Source organism: Oryx dammah, unplaced genomic scaffold, assembly GCF_014754425.2.
Source record: "Oryx dammah isolate SB20612 unplaced genomic scaffold, SCBI_Odam_1.1 HiC_scaffold_2, whole genome shotgun sequence".
Lineage (NCBI taxonomy): Eukaryota > Metazoa > Chordata > Mammalia > Artiodactyla > Bovidae > Oryx > Oryx dammah.
Window position 1 is genome coordinate 166,299,037 of NW_024070186.1, and position 17,783 is coordinate 166,316,819.

A 17,783-nucleotide genomic window follows, 5' to 3' on the forward strand; every position below is an offset into this window, starting at 1 on the left:
GACACAGCCTAGCGTGGCAATTCCGTTTAGGCAACGCAAGAAAATATGACCACTGGTCTGTGTCACAAAATTTAAGTTGTCCAAAAACAAACGAAATCGAGATCTACGGAATTTTATTGAAGTATTTTAAAACTTTAAATGCCTGCAGACGAGTCGCCTGTTTTTGTAAATAGGGATTTTCGGAAAACTTTCAGTCACTCAAATGCAAGGCCTGGCTCAGGAGCCTAGTCGCGCGACTCGCGGGTGACCCAACACGCTGACAGTCGCTTTCCTGAAGGCGAATTCTCTGCACCCCTCAGCCGACTTCCACTTAACTGCCTCTTCCACCAGGTCGCCTCTGATTGGCTGGGCTGCCGCAAGCGCGCTCTGCCATTGGCCGGAAGTCCGGGAGGTGGGCGCAGAGAGACTTACCTCAGCCGGTTTACTGAAGAGCGTCATTGTGCTCGGCGGTTGCAGTCCCCGGAGGTAGAGCTTGTAGTGCGAAGGCAGAGCTTGTAGTGCGAAGGCAGAGAAGCGGCCAGCGCGGCGCCGCTCTAGGTACGTTGGAACCGGGCGAGAGCCCTGCGCGAGCGGCGGTTGACCGGGACGGCAGTTTCTCCGGCGCTGCGTGCCTCCCTGAGGGCCGGTCCGCGGAAGCCTCGGAGCGCTGCGCGAGCCGGGCGGTTGTGGCGGGGTTGACTCCAAGGCGTCTATGGAGTCGCTGGGGCGCCGACCTGGCTGGGAAGACGTCGGCGAAGGACGAAAGGACGTGTCTCCTACCGTTATCGGAGTGGGCGGCTAGCCAACCGGGAGTGGCGGGCGGCGGCGTGTGCAAGTCGGTGTCGCGGAGGCACGTCCCCTCAGGGTTTAGTACTCGGCGAGTAAGTACAAGCTTGGGGCCTGACGAGACTACTTTTAGAAACTGACGGAGAAAATGTAGTCCTCCGCCCCATCTTTGGGATTCCGTTGCCACATTTCCAAGAGTTGTTTTAGTTATAGTTTATCCGAAGAAAACAGGGGCCAGAAGTTGTGTTCTTGTCCTGGCGGCGGGGAGGCTTTCCTTGATGTATGTTCGAAGGCACTAGACCATTTGATGCCCAAATGCCTTTTTAAATTAAAGCACGTGGAGCACAAACGTCTGACGTACACCTGTGGAGCTCATCCGTGTAGGGATGCTGTGATTGAAGGATGAAAGCCGTGTACCAGCAGGCGTGGTTCTTTAACACAGTTTATTTTTGAGTAAGTTAAAAAAAAAAAAAAAAAAAAAAACCTGCTTCTCGCCCCCCCCCCTCACTTTCTCCAAACGCCCCTCTCCCACCTACTTTCTCCTTAGCAAAGTTCAAGAATGTGTTCTGTACAGAGGAAGCAGTTATTTTGCTTTTTCTCTCTAAAACCTCACTGTGCTTGGAAAACTGACTTATATGTTGAAGATGAAATTTCCAACATTGTAACCCAGCACGTGTTGCTTCTTTTGTGAAGAGCTAGTATTCACTGCTCTAAAGACTTCTGTATGGTCAAGACCTAGGAAAAGATGATCGTACAGAATAATTCATTAGAAACAAAATGTTAAAAAGTAGAATTATTATGTGAAATCCAGGTAAGCGGGCTGTTACACTAGATTGGGATTTAATACTCTTCATGATGATTTTGTCATATATTTACTTATAGTCAGTAAAATGATCGGCGACGTAAGTATTTGCCAAACAAATGGGGAAGAACATTCAAGATAATTTATATCACAGGAAAGCTATTGAAAAAACAAAAATGAAGCATCTGGCTGAAGGACTAATTACACTGAAGTATGTCTTAGTTTATTCATCTTTCAATACGTTTTTGGAAATGTTGAGTCTGACCATAATCAAATTAATCTACTTAACTCTCAGTCTTATCTGCAGATTTTTACATACTACATCCTAAGATTGACTTTTGCCTCAACAGAAATGCATGAACAGTGTGTTATTGGAAATGATTTGCATCCTTTAAGAACTGGTGTATCTAGGTACATCTTGAATTTTCTGCTCTGCTTTCCTTATTGACTCTTGTACTTCACCTCAACCTTCAATTCTACTGTATTTACTTGCTACATAGAATCTTGAAATCTGGTCTGAAAATATTGCATGATCCCTGCATTGTTGCCTGTGCATATCATGTAGTTCTGTTATAGTGGATGTGTACAGATGTATGTCATTTGATGTAATCAAATTTTAAATAACATAGTTGTTAAAAATAAAAATAAACTTTGATTTTAAATGCACAAAGAGTATTCTCATTAAGTTGAATGAGATTATTACATATAAAATACAAATAACCATATTCTATCTTATTCTGTCTCATATCCTTACATAATTTAAATACTTATTCTATACTCTGAGGCTTAATTAAACCTTGACCCATACCTTTCAAATGCATTACTATAGATTCAGGTAACTTTGTATCCCTTTTTAGCTTTACCAATCTAAGGACAGAAAGCTTGTAGTCAGGCCATATCTAGAGGGAAGTAACCATAACTCTCTCAATTGGGTAGATAAATTAAATATAATGTGAAATTTTGAACTTCTCATTAAATTTCTAGGGGTCTAAGGGGTTTGTATATAGATAACTATGTAGAGGTATTATATGTTTCTGTTAAAAGTGGTACCATTAGTATATGTTTGAGGTTCTACGGTGTATAGTGCTGCTTATAGTATAGTTACTGCAAAAGTTACTGAAGTCTGTTCCGGTCCTCTTTATTAAGGAAAACGTAGCAGCATTAAATAAAGCTTCTACATGAAAAGCATCTCACTGAGAATTTAAAAATAAGACACATCTCAGCCCACAAAGATCATGACTAAAATATATATTTCTAATGGGAAATTCAGATGAGGAAGTAGTTCTCTTAGGTAAAGATGTTTGCTGAAGTAATGATCTTTAAACATGACCTAAAAGCGAGTGGAGATTAAGGGAGAATGTTGGTATATGGCAGTTTTGATGAGTTTAAGAAAAGTGAAGGCTGAATTTGTAGGAAATTTGGAGATAAAATTTGATAGCTTTAGGGAAAAGGAAATAAAAGATAATGCAATCGTGATTCTCTGGTTATTTGCTTATAACAACTCAAGTATTGATTTAATTATATGTGATGAAAAAGGTGTTGTATAGGTATAGAAAATAGCTAAATTCTCATCTGTAAGTATAGGACCATGATAATGGCTAAAATTTGTAACTCAGGAAATACAAGTGAGTGTATTTTAAAATACTGAGATTAATTTTTTTAAAGTTATATTAAAAGTGATTGCCATAGGCAGTGAGTGTTGACAACCAGCTGTTTCATTGTGAACATTTTATACTGCTTAATTTTATGCTATTACATTGATAAAGAAAATTTTTAAGCAAAAGCAAAATTCTCCTAGCACCTATTAGAAGATGTTAATGCTGCTGGTCCCTGGACCACACTTAGAGTAGTAATAATATTCATGCTTGTTGTAAGACCTGACACAAGTTGGTCATGTTTTGTCATTTTCTTGATCACTTTCTTGATCACCTTGCCACATCATAGTATCTAATTTTTACTTGTGATAGGAGATTTCTTTGAGTCTTAAGATCCTTGGTTTAAATACTGGCTCCTGAAATGTGTGTGTATGTGTGTGTTTTTAAACTTTTTTTTAAAGTTATACAACCTATCTTAGATTCCTTTTGATAATTTAATGTAAAATATAACAATTGTGCTTTATTTAGTATTGATAATATATTAAGGTAGTACTTCAACAAGAAGCAACCCAAGTGAGAGATATTTTGTAATGAAGAAAACCAATCCACCACCAAAAGTACATAAGATAAGTGCAATCATTATGTACCCATAGCTTTAAACTTTATAAGAAGGGGGAAAGAGTGCTTTAATTGAAAGAAATAGACAAATTGACAACAGTAGTAGACCGCTCTGAAAACACTCTTAACAGCTGGAAGAATATGGACAACACAGCAAAGAAATTTGAACTGGTTGACATCGACATAGAATAACACTGCACCCGGCAATGTTAGAATACATGGTCTACGCAAATACAGGTGGACCTTTTGGGAAAATCAGCCATGAAAATAGCCTCAACAAATATTACAGGATTGAAATTATTCAGAAGATTCTCTAATTACAGTGGAATTAAATTAAGCTAACCTTCAACAACAAAAATGCAACTTGGAAATCTGCAATTGCCTGGAAATTAATGTATTTCTAAATAATGGACAGATCATTATTTACCTCCACAGAAGGAATTATAATGGAAATTAGAAAATATTTCAAACAAAATGAGAATCAAGAGGGTTTATCAGAATTTATGAGACTCAACTAAGGTAGAGCTTAGGAAATTTTGTAGCTTTAAATGCAAAAGGAAAAGGGAATGTGACTGAAAGTTAAAGATCTGAATTTTCATGTCAATCTAGAAGAAAATCAGGCCTGAAGAAAACAATCATTGGATATCCCTGGTGGTCCAGTGGTTTGGAATCCTCCTGCCAATGCAGGGTACGCAGGTTCAATCCCTGGTCCAGAAGATCGACATGCCATGAGGCAACTAGGCCCATGCACCAGAACTATTGAGCCTGCCCTCTGGATCCCATGAGCTACAACTACTGAGAATACTTACTGCAAATTCTGAAACGCTTGAGCTCTAGAGCCTGTGCTTCACAACAGCTCAACCCGCCACAACTAGAGAAAGCCTACCATGCACCAACAAAAGACTCAGCCCAGCAAAAAGAAAAACTTGAATCATAAAACTAACAGAAAATGATGAAATGTTTGGAACACTACAGGTAATAGAAAACTAGAAGTCAGTGCTATGAGAGTATTGATTAAATGGATAAAAGTCTAGTGACCAAGAAAAGGAAAAAAAACACATCTTTTATATCAAGAATAAAAAGAGACATCACTACAGATCCTGATTACAAGTGTAATTAGAGGATATTCTGCAGAACCTTATAAACCAGGAATTCTGTTAAGTTTTGAAGTATTGTATGGAGAAACAACAGAGAAAGGCAAAATATGGATGATCCTGTATTTTAAAAAAATTCACTCACAAGTTAAAACCTTTATCACAAACTTAACTCCAAGCCCAGATGGCATTATGATGAATTATTTCTAAAATTTAAGGAAGGAATAATACTACTTGAAAAGACAAACTCATCAGAATTAAAGAAAAAAAAAGTTTTTTTATATGAATCCTGAATAACTTTGATTTCAAAACCTGATGACTCATCTTTCTTGTAATATTGATTATAATTCCTAAACAAAATGTTACCAAGTTGAATACAAGAACATGAAGCAATTTTTTTTGAAAAGGACATACTATGACTGACAGATTTATTTCAGGAATAATAGGTGTAATATTTTGAGAGCTCAACCAATATGATGCAAATTGGGAAAATGAGGTTATATGATCATCTAAACATATGAAAAGGATAAAATCAAAAATACATTAATGATAAAACCTTCTGGGAATAGAAGGATATTTTATCTTTAATGGTGTTAGTGAAACCACATACCCTCTTCAGGATTGATGATCCAAGATGGATGCCCATTAACAGCAGACATATTCATTGCATACCGTAGGTTCTAACTAATGCAGTAAGAAAATGAGAATTAGTACAAAAATAGGAAGTTCAAAGGAGAAGGCAATGGCAACCCACTCAAGTACTCTTGCCTGGAGAATCCTGTGGATGGAGGAGCCTGGTAGGCTGCAGTCCATGGGGTCATGAAGACTCGGACATGGCTGAGTGACTTCATTTTCACTTTTCACTTTCATACGTTGGAGAAGGAAATGGCAACTTACTCCAGTACTCTTGCCTGGAGAATCCCAGGGATGGTGGAGCCTGGGGCTGCCGTCTATGGAGTCGCACAGAGCCAGACACAACTGAAGCAGCAGCAGCAGGAAATTCAAAAGAATTTATTAGGTTTAATAAGTGAGTTCCTTATGATTATACAGTGGGAGTGAGAAATAGATTTAAGGGCCTAGATCTGATAGATAGAGTGCCTGATGAACTATGGATGGAGGTTCATGACATTGTACAGGAGAGAGGGATCAAGACCATCCCCATGGAAAAGAAATGCAAAAAGCAAAATGGCTGTCTGTGAAGGCCTTACAAATAGCTGTGAAAAGAAGAGAAGGAAAAGCCAAGGAGAAAAGGAAAGATATAAGCATCTGAATGCAGAGTTCCAAAGAATAGCAAGGAGAGATAAGAAAGCCTTCCTCAGTGATCAATGCAAAGAAATAGAGAAAAACAACAGAATGGGAAAGACTAGATATGTCTTCAATAAAATTAGAGATACCAAGGGAACATTTCATGCAAAGATGGGCTCAATAAAGGACAGAAATTGTATGGACCTAACAGAAGCAGAATATATTAAGAAGAGGTTGCAAGAATACATGGAAGAACTGTACAAAAAAGAGCTTCACGACCCAGATAATCACACTGATGTGATCACTCACCTAGAGCCAGACATCCTGGAATGTGAAGTCAAGTGGGCCTTAGAAAGCATCACTACGAACAAACCTAGTGGAGATGATGGAATTCCTGTTGAGCTATTTCAAATCTTGAAAGATAATATTGCAAAAGTGCTGCACTCAATATGCCAGCAAATTTGGAAAACTCAGCAGTGGCCACAGGACTGGAAAAGGTCAGTTTTCGTTTCAATCCCAAAGAAAGGCAAATGCCAAAGAATGCTCAAACTACCGCACAATTGCATTCATCTCACAGGCTAGTAAAGTAATGCTCAAAATTCTCTAAGCCAGGCTTCAGCAATACGTGAACGGTGAACTTCCAGATGTTCAAGCTGGTTTTAGGAAAGGCAGAGGAACCAGAGATCAAATTGCCAACATCCGCTGGATCATGGATAAAGCAAAAGAGTTCCAGAAAAACATCTGTTTCTGCTTTATTGACTATGCCAGAGCCTTTGACTGTGTGGATCACAATAAACTGTGGAAAATTCTGAGAGAGAAGGGAATGCCAGACCACCTGACCTGCCTCTTGAGAAAGCTATATGCAGGTCAGGAAGCAACAATTAGAACTGGACATGGAACAACAGACTAATTCCAAATAGGAAAAGGAGTATGTCAAGGTCGCATATTGTCACTGATTTAACTTATATGCAGAGTACATCATGAAAAACGCTGGGCTGGAAGAAGCCCAAGCTGGAATCAAGATTTCCGGGAGAAATATCAATAACCTCAGATATGCAGATGACACCACCCTTATGGCAGAAAGTGAAGAGGAACTAAAAAGCCTCTTGATGAAAGTGAAAGAGGAGAGCGAAAAAGTTGGCTTAAAGCTCAACATTCAGAAAATGAAGATCATGGCATCTGGTCCCATCACTTCATGGGAAATAGATGGGTAAACAGTGTCAGACTTTATCTTTTGGGGCTCCAAAATCACTGCAGATGGTGACTGCAGCCATGAAATGAAAAGACGCTTAAAACCTTGGAAGGAAAGTTGTGACCAACCTAGACAGCATATTCAAAAGCAGAGACATTATTTTGCCAACAAAGGTCCATCTAGTCAAGGCTATGGTTTTTCCAGTGGTCATGTATGGACGTGAAAGTTGGACTGTGAAGAAAGCTGAGTGCAGAAGAATTAATGCTTTTGAACTGTGGTGTTGGAGGAGACTCTTGAGAGTCCCTTGGACTGCAAGGAGATCCAACCAGTCCATCCTAAAGGAGATCAGTCTTGGGTGTTCATTGAAGGACTGATGCTGAAGCTGAAACTCCAGTACTTTGGCCACCTCATGTGAAGTGTTGACTCATTTGAAAAGACCCTGATGCTGGGAGGGATTGGGGGCAGGAAGAGAAGGGGACAACAGAGGATGAGATGGCTGGATGGCATCACCGACTCAATGGACATGAGTCTGAGTGAACTCCGGGAGTTGGTGATAGACAGGGAGGCCTGGCATGCTGCAATTATGGGGTCGCCAAGAGTCAGAAGCAACTGAGCAACTGAACTGAAATGAGTTTAATGAATTAGAGATAGCAATTATATTTCTCTGTGGTATGAGACAGAAAAAAAATGAAAGTTAAAATGCCACATACAAAGCATTAAAAAATGAATATCTATGGCAGTAAAGGAATAGAGGAACAACAGACATGAGACATGTAAAACAAAAAGTAAAATGGCAGCCATAAATCCAACTATATCAATATCAATTGTGAATGAATTAGACAGTTCAAATACCAGATTGTCAGACTGAATGAAACAGCATACAAGTATACGCTATGTGTAGGAGACACACTTAGATTGAAAGATACAATTATGTTGAACGTAAAATGATTTTAAAAAGCCATGTGAATAGCAACCATAAAGAATCTGCTGCTGCTGCTAAGTCGCTTCAGTCGTTTCCGACTCTGTGCGACCCCATAGACGGCAGCCCACCAGGCTCCCCCATCCCTGGGATTCTCCAAGCAAGAACACTGGAGTGGGTTGCCATTTCCTTCTCCAATGCATGAAAGTGAAAAGTGAAAGTGAAGTCGCTTAGTCGTGTCCAACTCTTAGCGACGCCATGGACTGCAACCTACCATGCTCCTCCATCCATGGGATTTTCCAGGCAAGAGTACTGGAGTGGGTTGCCATTGCCTTCTCCAATAAGGAATCTAGGTGTACTAATTTAAGACAAAATAGTCTTTCAAGATTAGAGGTAAAAGGGGACATTTTATAATAAAAGTTGCAGTCTCATAGGTAGTTAAAACAATGAGAAAAATACGCAAGTACAGCACTAAAATAGGTGGAGTGAATACTGACAAGAATGGAGAAATAGAAAATTCAACAATAATGGTTAGAGACTAAAACACTTTCTAAGTAACAGATCAGTTAGAAAAGATTTGAGTAATTCTATGAACCAACTAGCCTAAAGAAGCATCTTTTGAACATTCAGCCAAATGAAAGCAGACTATATTCTTCTCAAACATACATAGAAAAATTTCCAATGTAGATATTAGTCTGTAAAACACATTTTAAAGGACTGAAATCACAACAAAATATGTTCTCTGACCACAGTGGAATGAAATTAGAATTGAAGCAGAAGAAATTTGAGAAATTCACAGCCATGAAGAAATTAAACAATACTTTGCTAAATAGTAATAGCTAGTGGGTCAAAGAAAAAAATCATGAGAGAAGTTAGAAAAATACTTTGATTTTAAAGAAAATGAAGACAACAAAACATTTCGGGTGCAAATAGTTTCTCTTAGGAAATTTGTAGTGATAAATGCCCACATTTTTTTTTTTTAAAAAGACTTCAATAAACTAACTTTTAACTTCAATACAAAAAGAAGAAACTAAACCTAAATAGAATAAAGAAAATAATAAGAATTAGAGTGGAAATTATTAATAAAATCAAGGAAGAAAAAAGTAAAATTAAGGAAATCCAAAAGTTGTTTTCAAAAAGATCAACCAAATTGACAAATCTTTACCTAGAGTGACCATGGAAAAGACTGAAATTACTAAAATATGGAATGAAATGGTGCATTACTACTGATCTTATAGAAGTTAAAAAGATTGTAAGAGACTACTATAGAATGATACACTTTTATACCAATCAATTAATTAATGAATTGGACAAATTCTTAGGAAGACTCAAATGAACAAAACTGACACAAGAAGAAATAGAAAATCTGAAAAGAGATTGAATTAAAACACAAAAACCCATTATCAGATGGTTTTACTGTTGAATTCTAACAAACGTTTAAAGTTAAATATTTTTTTACAAGTTTTTCCAACAAATAAAAGAGGAAGGCAGGCCAGTATTATCCTGATAACAAAAAGAGATTACAAGAAAATTACAGAGCAATATGGTGCAAAGATTGTCAACAAAATGCTAGCAAGTTGAATCCATCAATGTCATGACCATGTGAGGTTTATACCAGGGAAGCATCTTTTTCTTTGGTGCTCAGCCTTCTTTATTGTCATTGTCCAACTCTCACATCTGTACATGACTACTGCAGAAACCATAGCTTTGACCATATGGATCTTTGTCGGCAAAGTAGATGTCTCTACTTTTTAGTATGCTGTCTAGGTTTGTCATAGCTTTTCTTCCAAGGAATAAGCATCTTCTAATTTTATGACTTCAGTCACTATCAGCAGTGATTTTGGAGCCCAAGAAAAATCTGTCACTTTTTCCTCTATCTATTTGCCATTAAGTGATCACTTCATGGGAAATAGATGGGGAAAGAGTGGAAACAGTGTCAGACTTTATTTTGGGGGGCTCCAAAATCACTGCAGATGGTGACTGCAGCCATGAAATTAAAAGACATTTACTCCTTGGAAGAAAAGTTATGACCAACCGAGATAGCATATTCAAAAGCAGAGACATTACTTTGCCGACTAAGGTCCGTCTGGTCAAGGCTATGGTTTTTCCAGTAGTCATGTATGGATGTGAGAGTTGGACTGTTAAGAAGGCTGAGCACCGAAGAATTGATGCTTTTGAACAATTTGGTGGAATGGACAGCAGTATATTCAGCTGAATTACATTGTCAGATAAAATAGAATAAAAGGGGCAATTAGGTTATGTTTTTAAAGTTTAAAATTAATAGAATGTTTTCAAACAGTTACAGGCATACCTTGCTTTATTGCACTTAATTGTTGCTTCACAGATACTGTGTTTTCTGCAAACTGAAGGGTTGTAGCATCCTTGCTTTGAGCAACTCTGTGAGGACCATTTATCTAACAGCCTTTGTCCAGTGGTGTCTGTCTTATTTTGGTTATTCTTAAAATATTTCAAGCCTTTTCATCATTTTATTTGCTATGGTAATCTATGATCATTGAGCTTTGATATTCCTATTGGAGTTGTTTTGGCATTTTTGGGGAGTAAAGTATTTTACAATTACGATATGTACATTATTCTTTTAGTCTATCATACACTAAGCATGCATACTAAGTCCCTTCAGTCATGTCTGACTCTTTGCGACCCTATGGACTGTAGCCTGCCAGACTCATTTGTCCAGGTGGCACTAGTGGTAAAGAACACACTTGCCAATGCAGGAGACTTAAGAGACTTGGGTTCAATCCTTGGGTTGGAAAGATCCCCTGGAGGGGAGCACAGCAACCCATTCCAGGCTTATTTGCTGTAAAGGATTCAAGGTGGTTGAAAAGTCAGCATGGTGATGTCAGTGTTGCCCAATTAGACTGAGTTATGGGCTTCACAGGTGGCACTAGTGGTAAAGAACCTGCCTACCAATGCAGGAGACATCAGAGATGCAGATTCGATCCCTGGGTCAGAAAGATCCCCTGGAGAAGGGCATGGCAACACACTTCAGTATTCTTGCCTGGAGAATACCATGGATAAAGGAACCTGGCAGTTGCAGTCCATACTGCCACACAGAGATGAACACAACTGAAGCAACTTAGCACACATGCATTCACACATTGCTTTTTATGCTCCCAGTAATAAATTTCATTCTCTCAACCTCTCTACAACATGTAAGCCATTTCTTCACGTTGTGGGCAGTTACCAATACAGATGAGCCTTGACAACTTTCGGTTTAGAGGTACTGACCCTCCACACAGTCAGAAATCACTATATAACTTTATAGTTGGCACTCCATATCCTCAGACTCAACCAACTGTGGATAAATCCAGTAGTACAGTAGTATATATTCAGTGAAAAAAAATCTGAGTATAAGTGAACCCACTTGTTTCAAACACATGTTGTCCAAATGTCAGCTGTACTTTTCTGAGCCTTTTACAAGTTTTATTTGTACCCTTAAGCATTTTGATGCAGAGGTTTTCCTATGTATCTAAAGTTTTATCAACTACAAGTTGCACACTGTTATGATGAAGTATTTTTTTGGTAAACTTTATGAGTAATTCACTGTGAAAAATCATAACAATTATATGTTCATTTTGAGTTCTGCATTCCTCTTATATTTTTATCATTGTGATCATTGTGCAGCCCATAGTGTAGCTCCATGTTCTTCAATAAATTAAATCAGAAAGCTTCTCTACCACCAGTAGGCTTCCCTATTTCACACATTACCATGGGGTAAGGAAGAAGTTCTCAAAGAAGAGAGATTACATTTTAGCATAAAAGGAAGTAGTCAGTAAATCTTTTTTCTCTGTTAAAATTAGGAGTAAAGACAAACCGCAGAATGAGAGAATATACCCATAACTCATATAGCAAAGGGTTATTTGTATATATAGTATATTCATAATGTATTGAGTTCTCTTTAAAAATAAGACAACCCAGTAGAAAAAAATGAGCAAAACATAACCAGGAATTTTGCAGACAGGGAAACAGTTATAGCCAGTAAACCTGAAAAAATAGCAGTAATTAGTGAAATGCAAATTAAGGCAGTGAGATAAACATCTATATCCAAGTAGATTGTTAAAAATTAGGTCTAGCAATACCAGGGGCTCAAGAGGATGTGAATAATGGTTACTTGTACACATCTCCTGCAGGGATGTAAGTTGGTACAACTACTTTGGAAAGTAAGTTGGCTTTCTTGAGAACTTGAAAATTTGTATAACTTATTGCTACCCAACAAACCCACGCAAGAAATGCTTACAGATATACACCTTGAAGCAAATATGTTCACAGCAGCAGTGTGAACAAAAACAAAAAAGATGGAAATGACTCAAATATCCTTCAAAGGTAACTGAATAAACAAATTTTGTTTTACTGACCTAGTGCTTTATTACAATGTCATGAAAATGTATGAAGTATTGCTGTATATAATTACATGTATAAATTAGGGGAATATGAGTGAAAAACAAGTATTAGAAAACTATAGTTTGCTCAAAAACAAGTATAGTCAAACTTCATTGTTTTTGCCTGACATTTGTAGTGAAACTATAATTCGTAAAAGACAATAGATACATAAACTCAACAATCTGGTTACAGATTACCTCAGGATGGAGAAGAGGGAAGGGGCACGGTATGGAAAACATAGGTAAATGCAAGTTGCTAGTTGTGTTTGGTTAAATGGTGGATGGATCAGAGGTACTCAGTATCTTCAGAATATTGTTATACATTATAATATATATTACATGTATTTTTTTAAAAATTTGTTTCTTTTTTACCACACTGGGTCTTCACTGCCGTGTGTAGTCTTTCTCTAGTTGCAGCAAACATTGGCTTTTCATTGTGGTGACTTCTCTTGTGGAACATGGGCTCTAGGTATGTGAGGCTTCAGTAGCTGTGGTGCAGGCTCAACAGTTATGGCTCACTGGCTCTAGAGCACTGGCTTAGTAGTTGTGGCACAGAGGCTTATTTGCTTCACAGCATGTGGGATCTTCCTGGTGTGCATGCTTAATTATGTCAGACTCTTTGGGACGTTATGGACTCTAACCTACCAGGTTACTATGTCCATGGGATTTTCCAGGCAAGAATACTAGGGGAGGTTGCCATTCCCTTCTCCAGGGTAACTTCCCAATCCAGAGATTGAACCTGTGTCTCCTGCATTGTCAGGTGGATTCTTTACCACTAGACCACCAGGGAAACCATACATGTCTTTATGCATCAAATGTAGAAGCATTTCTATCTCAAAGTTTTTCACAGCTTTTTGCTAGTTTGGGACTTTTCCAAAGGCCCTGAAAAGGACCACAGCCATGTGTTCTCTTAGTTGGTGTTTGCAAGGTTTACAAAAGTAAGTTTAACTATAATCATATAAGACTGTTGTCTCTCATTTTAATTTCATCTTACCCTTGCTTCACCTAGCAAAAGAATTGCTTCAGGCATTTTGTGATTGGGGATATACTTAGTGTGGCTTTAATAGGATACATTTGTGGCTCACAGTCACTTTTGAGTGTATTCAGTTACTGCTATCAGCTTTATTGTGGTGGGAATGTGTTCTGTGGTGCCTGGTACCTGGAGTATCTGAGTAGTGAAGAAGCTAAAGATTGTAATTTATGAAGCCAGAAGATAGGGAAAATTTTTTCCAATTATTTGATGTTTAAAATTTTAACTAGGGAATTTAATTCTCATAGATATCCCCTCAAAAGATAACTTTTATTAGAAATATATTCAGTAACACATTTGAGTAGAGAAATTCACTATCATATATTTCCTTTTGATAGAACTCTACCTTTCAAATAAAAGATTTTTTTTGTTTGTTTTTAAATGACACAAAGCTGTAGCATTATCAATAAGAATTTATATTTTTAGATGAAGTTGATTGTTGTATACATCCTGATTTTTGGTTTAAAATTAATCAGCCCAGAACAGATGGACAAACTGTGGCATATTCAAATGATAGACTACTGTACAGCAATGAGAAAGAATGATCTACAATTAAACAGAGCATGCATGAATTTCACAAACATAAGGAAAAGTGAAAGAAGCCAGACTGCTGCTGCTGCTGCTGCTGCTACTAAATCACTTCAGTCGTGTCCAACTATGCAACCCCATAGACCGCAGCCCACTAGGCTCCCCCGTCCCTGGGATTCTCCAGGCAAGAACACAGGAGTGGGTTGCCATTTCCTTCTCCAATGCATGAAAGTGAAAAGTGAAAGTGAAGTTGCTCAGTTGTGTCCGACTCTTTGTGACCCCATGGACTGCAGCCCACCAGACTCCTCCGCCCATGGGATTTTCCAGGCAAGAGTACTGGAGTGGGGTGCCATTGCCTTCTCCGAAGCCAGACACTAAAAAGTGCTTATTATGTAATTTCATTTATATAAAATATAAAAAGTGGCTTAAATTCATCTATGCTGTTAGATTGCAGGCTACTGATCACCCCTGGGAGACGGGGAGCCAGTGACTAGAAGGAGAAGTATGAGGGGACTTCTGGGGGACTGGAATTATTACTTTTTTTATTCTTTTATTTTTATAACCTTTTTAAAGAGTAGTTTTAGACTCACAGCACAATTAAGAGGAAATAACAGATTTCTCCTAGATCCCTTGCCCCATACGTGTATAACCTCCACCATTATGAACATCCCCTACCAGAGTGTGGTGTATTTGTTGTAATTGATGAACCAATGGCACATTCTCTTTTTGATTTAGATTCTAAAGAAGTGTATTCAGTTTGTGAAAATTCTTTTAACTGTGTGCACATGTTATGTGCACTTTTCTGTGGTACTATACTCAGTAAAAAAGTTTGAAAAAGAAAAAAATGACAACAAAAACCCCCCCAAAAAAGAATTAAAAATTAATCAACCTTGCTCTAGAAAAAGACTTGGTTTCTCCATTTTTTCTATGGTGAATATTACAAAATATTACAAAAACTGTAAAGAGGCAGTCAAATATATAGTCAAATAGGGAAAGTAGAATTCTATCTTGTATCAGGCCCTTAATTAATGAAACTGTGCTATTTTTCTGGATTTTCTGATTTTTAAGTATGCATGACAGGTTTTTGAAATTTGAATTTATGCTTGCTTTTTTTTTTTCCTTTCTTTTAAGTAAGATTCACTCAGCCTTCAGGTCTTAAAAATCCTGGAATTGTTCCTGATCAAATGATATACTGAATGAAAAGAATATATATAGTCAATGAAAGCTTCAAGTAAGAAAATAGATAAGGATAAATCAAAAAATTATTCAGGTAGCTTTGACTGGGTTGCTAAGTTGTGTCCAAGTCTCTGCCATCCCGTGGACCTTACCCCACCTCACTGGGTTATTTGTACCTTGAAAGGTCATAGACTCTGTCTTTCAGTTTACTAAATGTGCTCTGTAGTTTGTTAGGTAAATATAGTTTGTTTTGTTTATATTTACCTTGTAATTTGGCAGTTTTCTTCTAAAACATTTACCTATCTATGGTTTAGATTGGACTTAATGTGAATAACGAGAAATACAGATAAATACTGTTTTTTCTGTTATGTAGTAGATTTTTACTTAACAGAAATAATTCAGGATTAAGAATGTATTGAAACCTAACTTGGTTTTCTTATTTGAACTAGGATCATGTTGTGTATCTTAGTGTTCATTTCATACTGATAACTATTGGGAATCAGTTCTTGCAATACCATTAATTTGGAAATTGGAATATTAGGAAAGCTTTAATAAAGGTGCCACGTGATACAGAAAACAGAATATTCCATACAAAACATTGTTTATCTATTTTTATGAAAAAATGTTTTAAGTATGGTCTGCTTGGATTATTTAAATTAGAACTCAATGGTTGTAGTAGTGAGGTGTCATAACAAAAAGTGGCCTGATAAATGATCAGACTTAGTATCAAATAAAGGTTTACTGGCAGTATAAATTTTGACTTTATATAGTTAGTTATAGAACAACATTTAATTATCAGTGACACAGATGAAAATGGATATAATTTTCAATAAAAATAATTATCTAAATCTGGCACATAGTCTCAACATTATTTTAATATTGTAAATAAGTGTTAGCTTTTGTCTGTTAGAGAAATGCATTCAAATATGGTATTTTACATTCCAGGATATGAAAGATGGCAAGTCCAGATAGAAGTAAACGGAAGATTTTAAAAGCCAAGAAAACAATGCCTGTAAGTTGCCGGAAGCAAGTAGAGATCCTGAACAAGTCAAGGAATGTTGAAGCACTAAAAACAGCGGCAATTGAGAATAATATATCAAGTGGTAATCAGAATTCAAGTACTGATGTCATAAGTAGCAAATGTAGACATTCTGAAAATGATGCTTCCTCATTGAACTCCATCAAAAATTCAGTATGTGAACCAAAAATTAAAGAATTTTCTCGGAATTTAATAAAACCACTAGAAATTATTGATTCAGAAGCAAGATTGGAATACACAGAAGAACAAGTTGTGTACCCTTATGAAAAGCCAAGTAAAACAGTAGAATTTCCCAGGAAACTCTTTATACACAAGGCAAAAGATTCACAAAATACTTCTGAAAATCATTTTGAATGTCAGGCAAGTGTAACAAGATCCTTTTTTGAACATAAAGAAGATTGTAATCTGAAATCCATTTGCCATTTATCCAGTGTATTGAGTAGTATAGTTCAAATTCCAAACTCTACAAAAACAAATACCTTGGAAGATAAGAGAATTGACAAGATAGTTTCCTATTTAGAAGCAAATTCCAGTGCTGAATTATATGATAAAAAGCAAAGTGACATTTTAATTTTCAGTTCAGATGACCCTTTTGTGCCTGCTGATAAAATACCTAAATTGGTGAATTCAGTCATTTCAAGTAACTGTGCTGATGACATTTTGAAAAGTGAAGAATCCTATAGAACCTGTCTTTCCAGCATTTTAAGTTGTGAAAATATAGACGCAAAGTGGCTGTCCTCACTTGACACTGATAGTAATAACAGTAAGTGAATACTTATGTATCTCTTGGAGAAATTAAAATAGTTACTTTGCTTGGGGGAATTTCATCATCTCAGATATAGATACAGTAGAATCCTTACAGACAGGAAAACAGTAAATGATAACAATAATTATTTCAGAGTATCTTGTTTCTGAACCATTCTTGGCAGTGATGGGGAATGGTATCCTCTGTCTCCAACGGGAAGTAAGTTCTGGCAAAGAAGGAATCAATCACTTTCCTTTGAAAGTACAACAGGATTAAAAGGTGGTTTATAGAGATTGTTTGCTTCATTGACACCTTTTCTGTTTTTGGAGTTTTATTAATAAGGCCAGTTGAGAGAGTGGGTTTTTAAAATAGTTGATGAACCCATTTTTTTCCGTAGAATTGACCTATATATTACATGTCAAGTATAAGCTGATAGATAATAAGCAGACATATGCATACAGGTTTGTGTATATGTAGTGTAAGAAATACATCAAATAATTAACCAATGAAGATTTAGGATTATAAAATCATTAAAATAGCAGAAGTTTAAAAGTAGGGTGTTTTATAGCTTGATGAAATATAAGAAAAAAATGATTTCATAGGAAAAATATATTTGTTTTCTTGTCTAGGCTACAGAA

At 37.0% G+C, this 17,783-nt stretch overlaps 1 protein-coding gene across 6 annotated transcripts in view; it reads left to right on the forward strand.

The window, feature by feature from the left end:
• The first annotated feature begins 446 nt into the window (after nt 1–446).
• Nucleotides 447–17,783, forward strand: part of ATF7IP2 (activating transcription factor 7 interacting protein 2) — a 68,382-nt gene continuing 51,045 nt past the window's right edge. Inside the window, exons 1-3 of one of the 6 annotated variants that reach the window (XM_040230202.1) lie at nt 685–1,788; nt 1,863–1,978; nt 16,307–17,163. In XM_040230202.1, coding sequence (XP_040086136.1) covers nt 16,317–17,163 — 847 coding nt within the window. In that variant the 5' untranslated portion in view covers nt 685–1,788; nt 1,863–1,978; nt 16,307–16,316. Of the gene's footprint in view, nt 538–684; nt 1,979–16,306; nt 17,164–17,783 lie in introns of those variants that run through there. The other 5 variants (XM_040230210.1, XM_040230230.1, XM_040230221.1 and 2 more) reach the window with 5 other exon arrangements.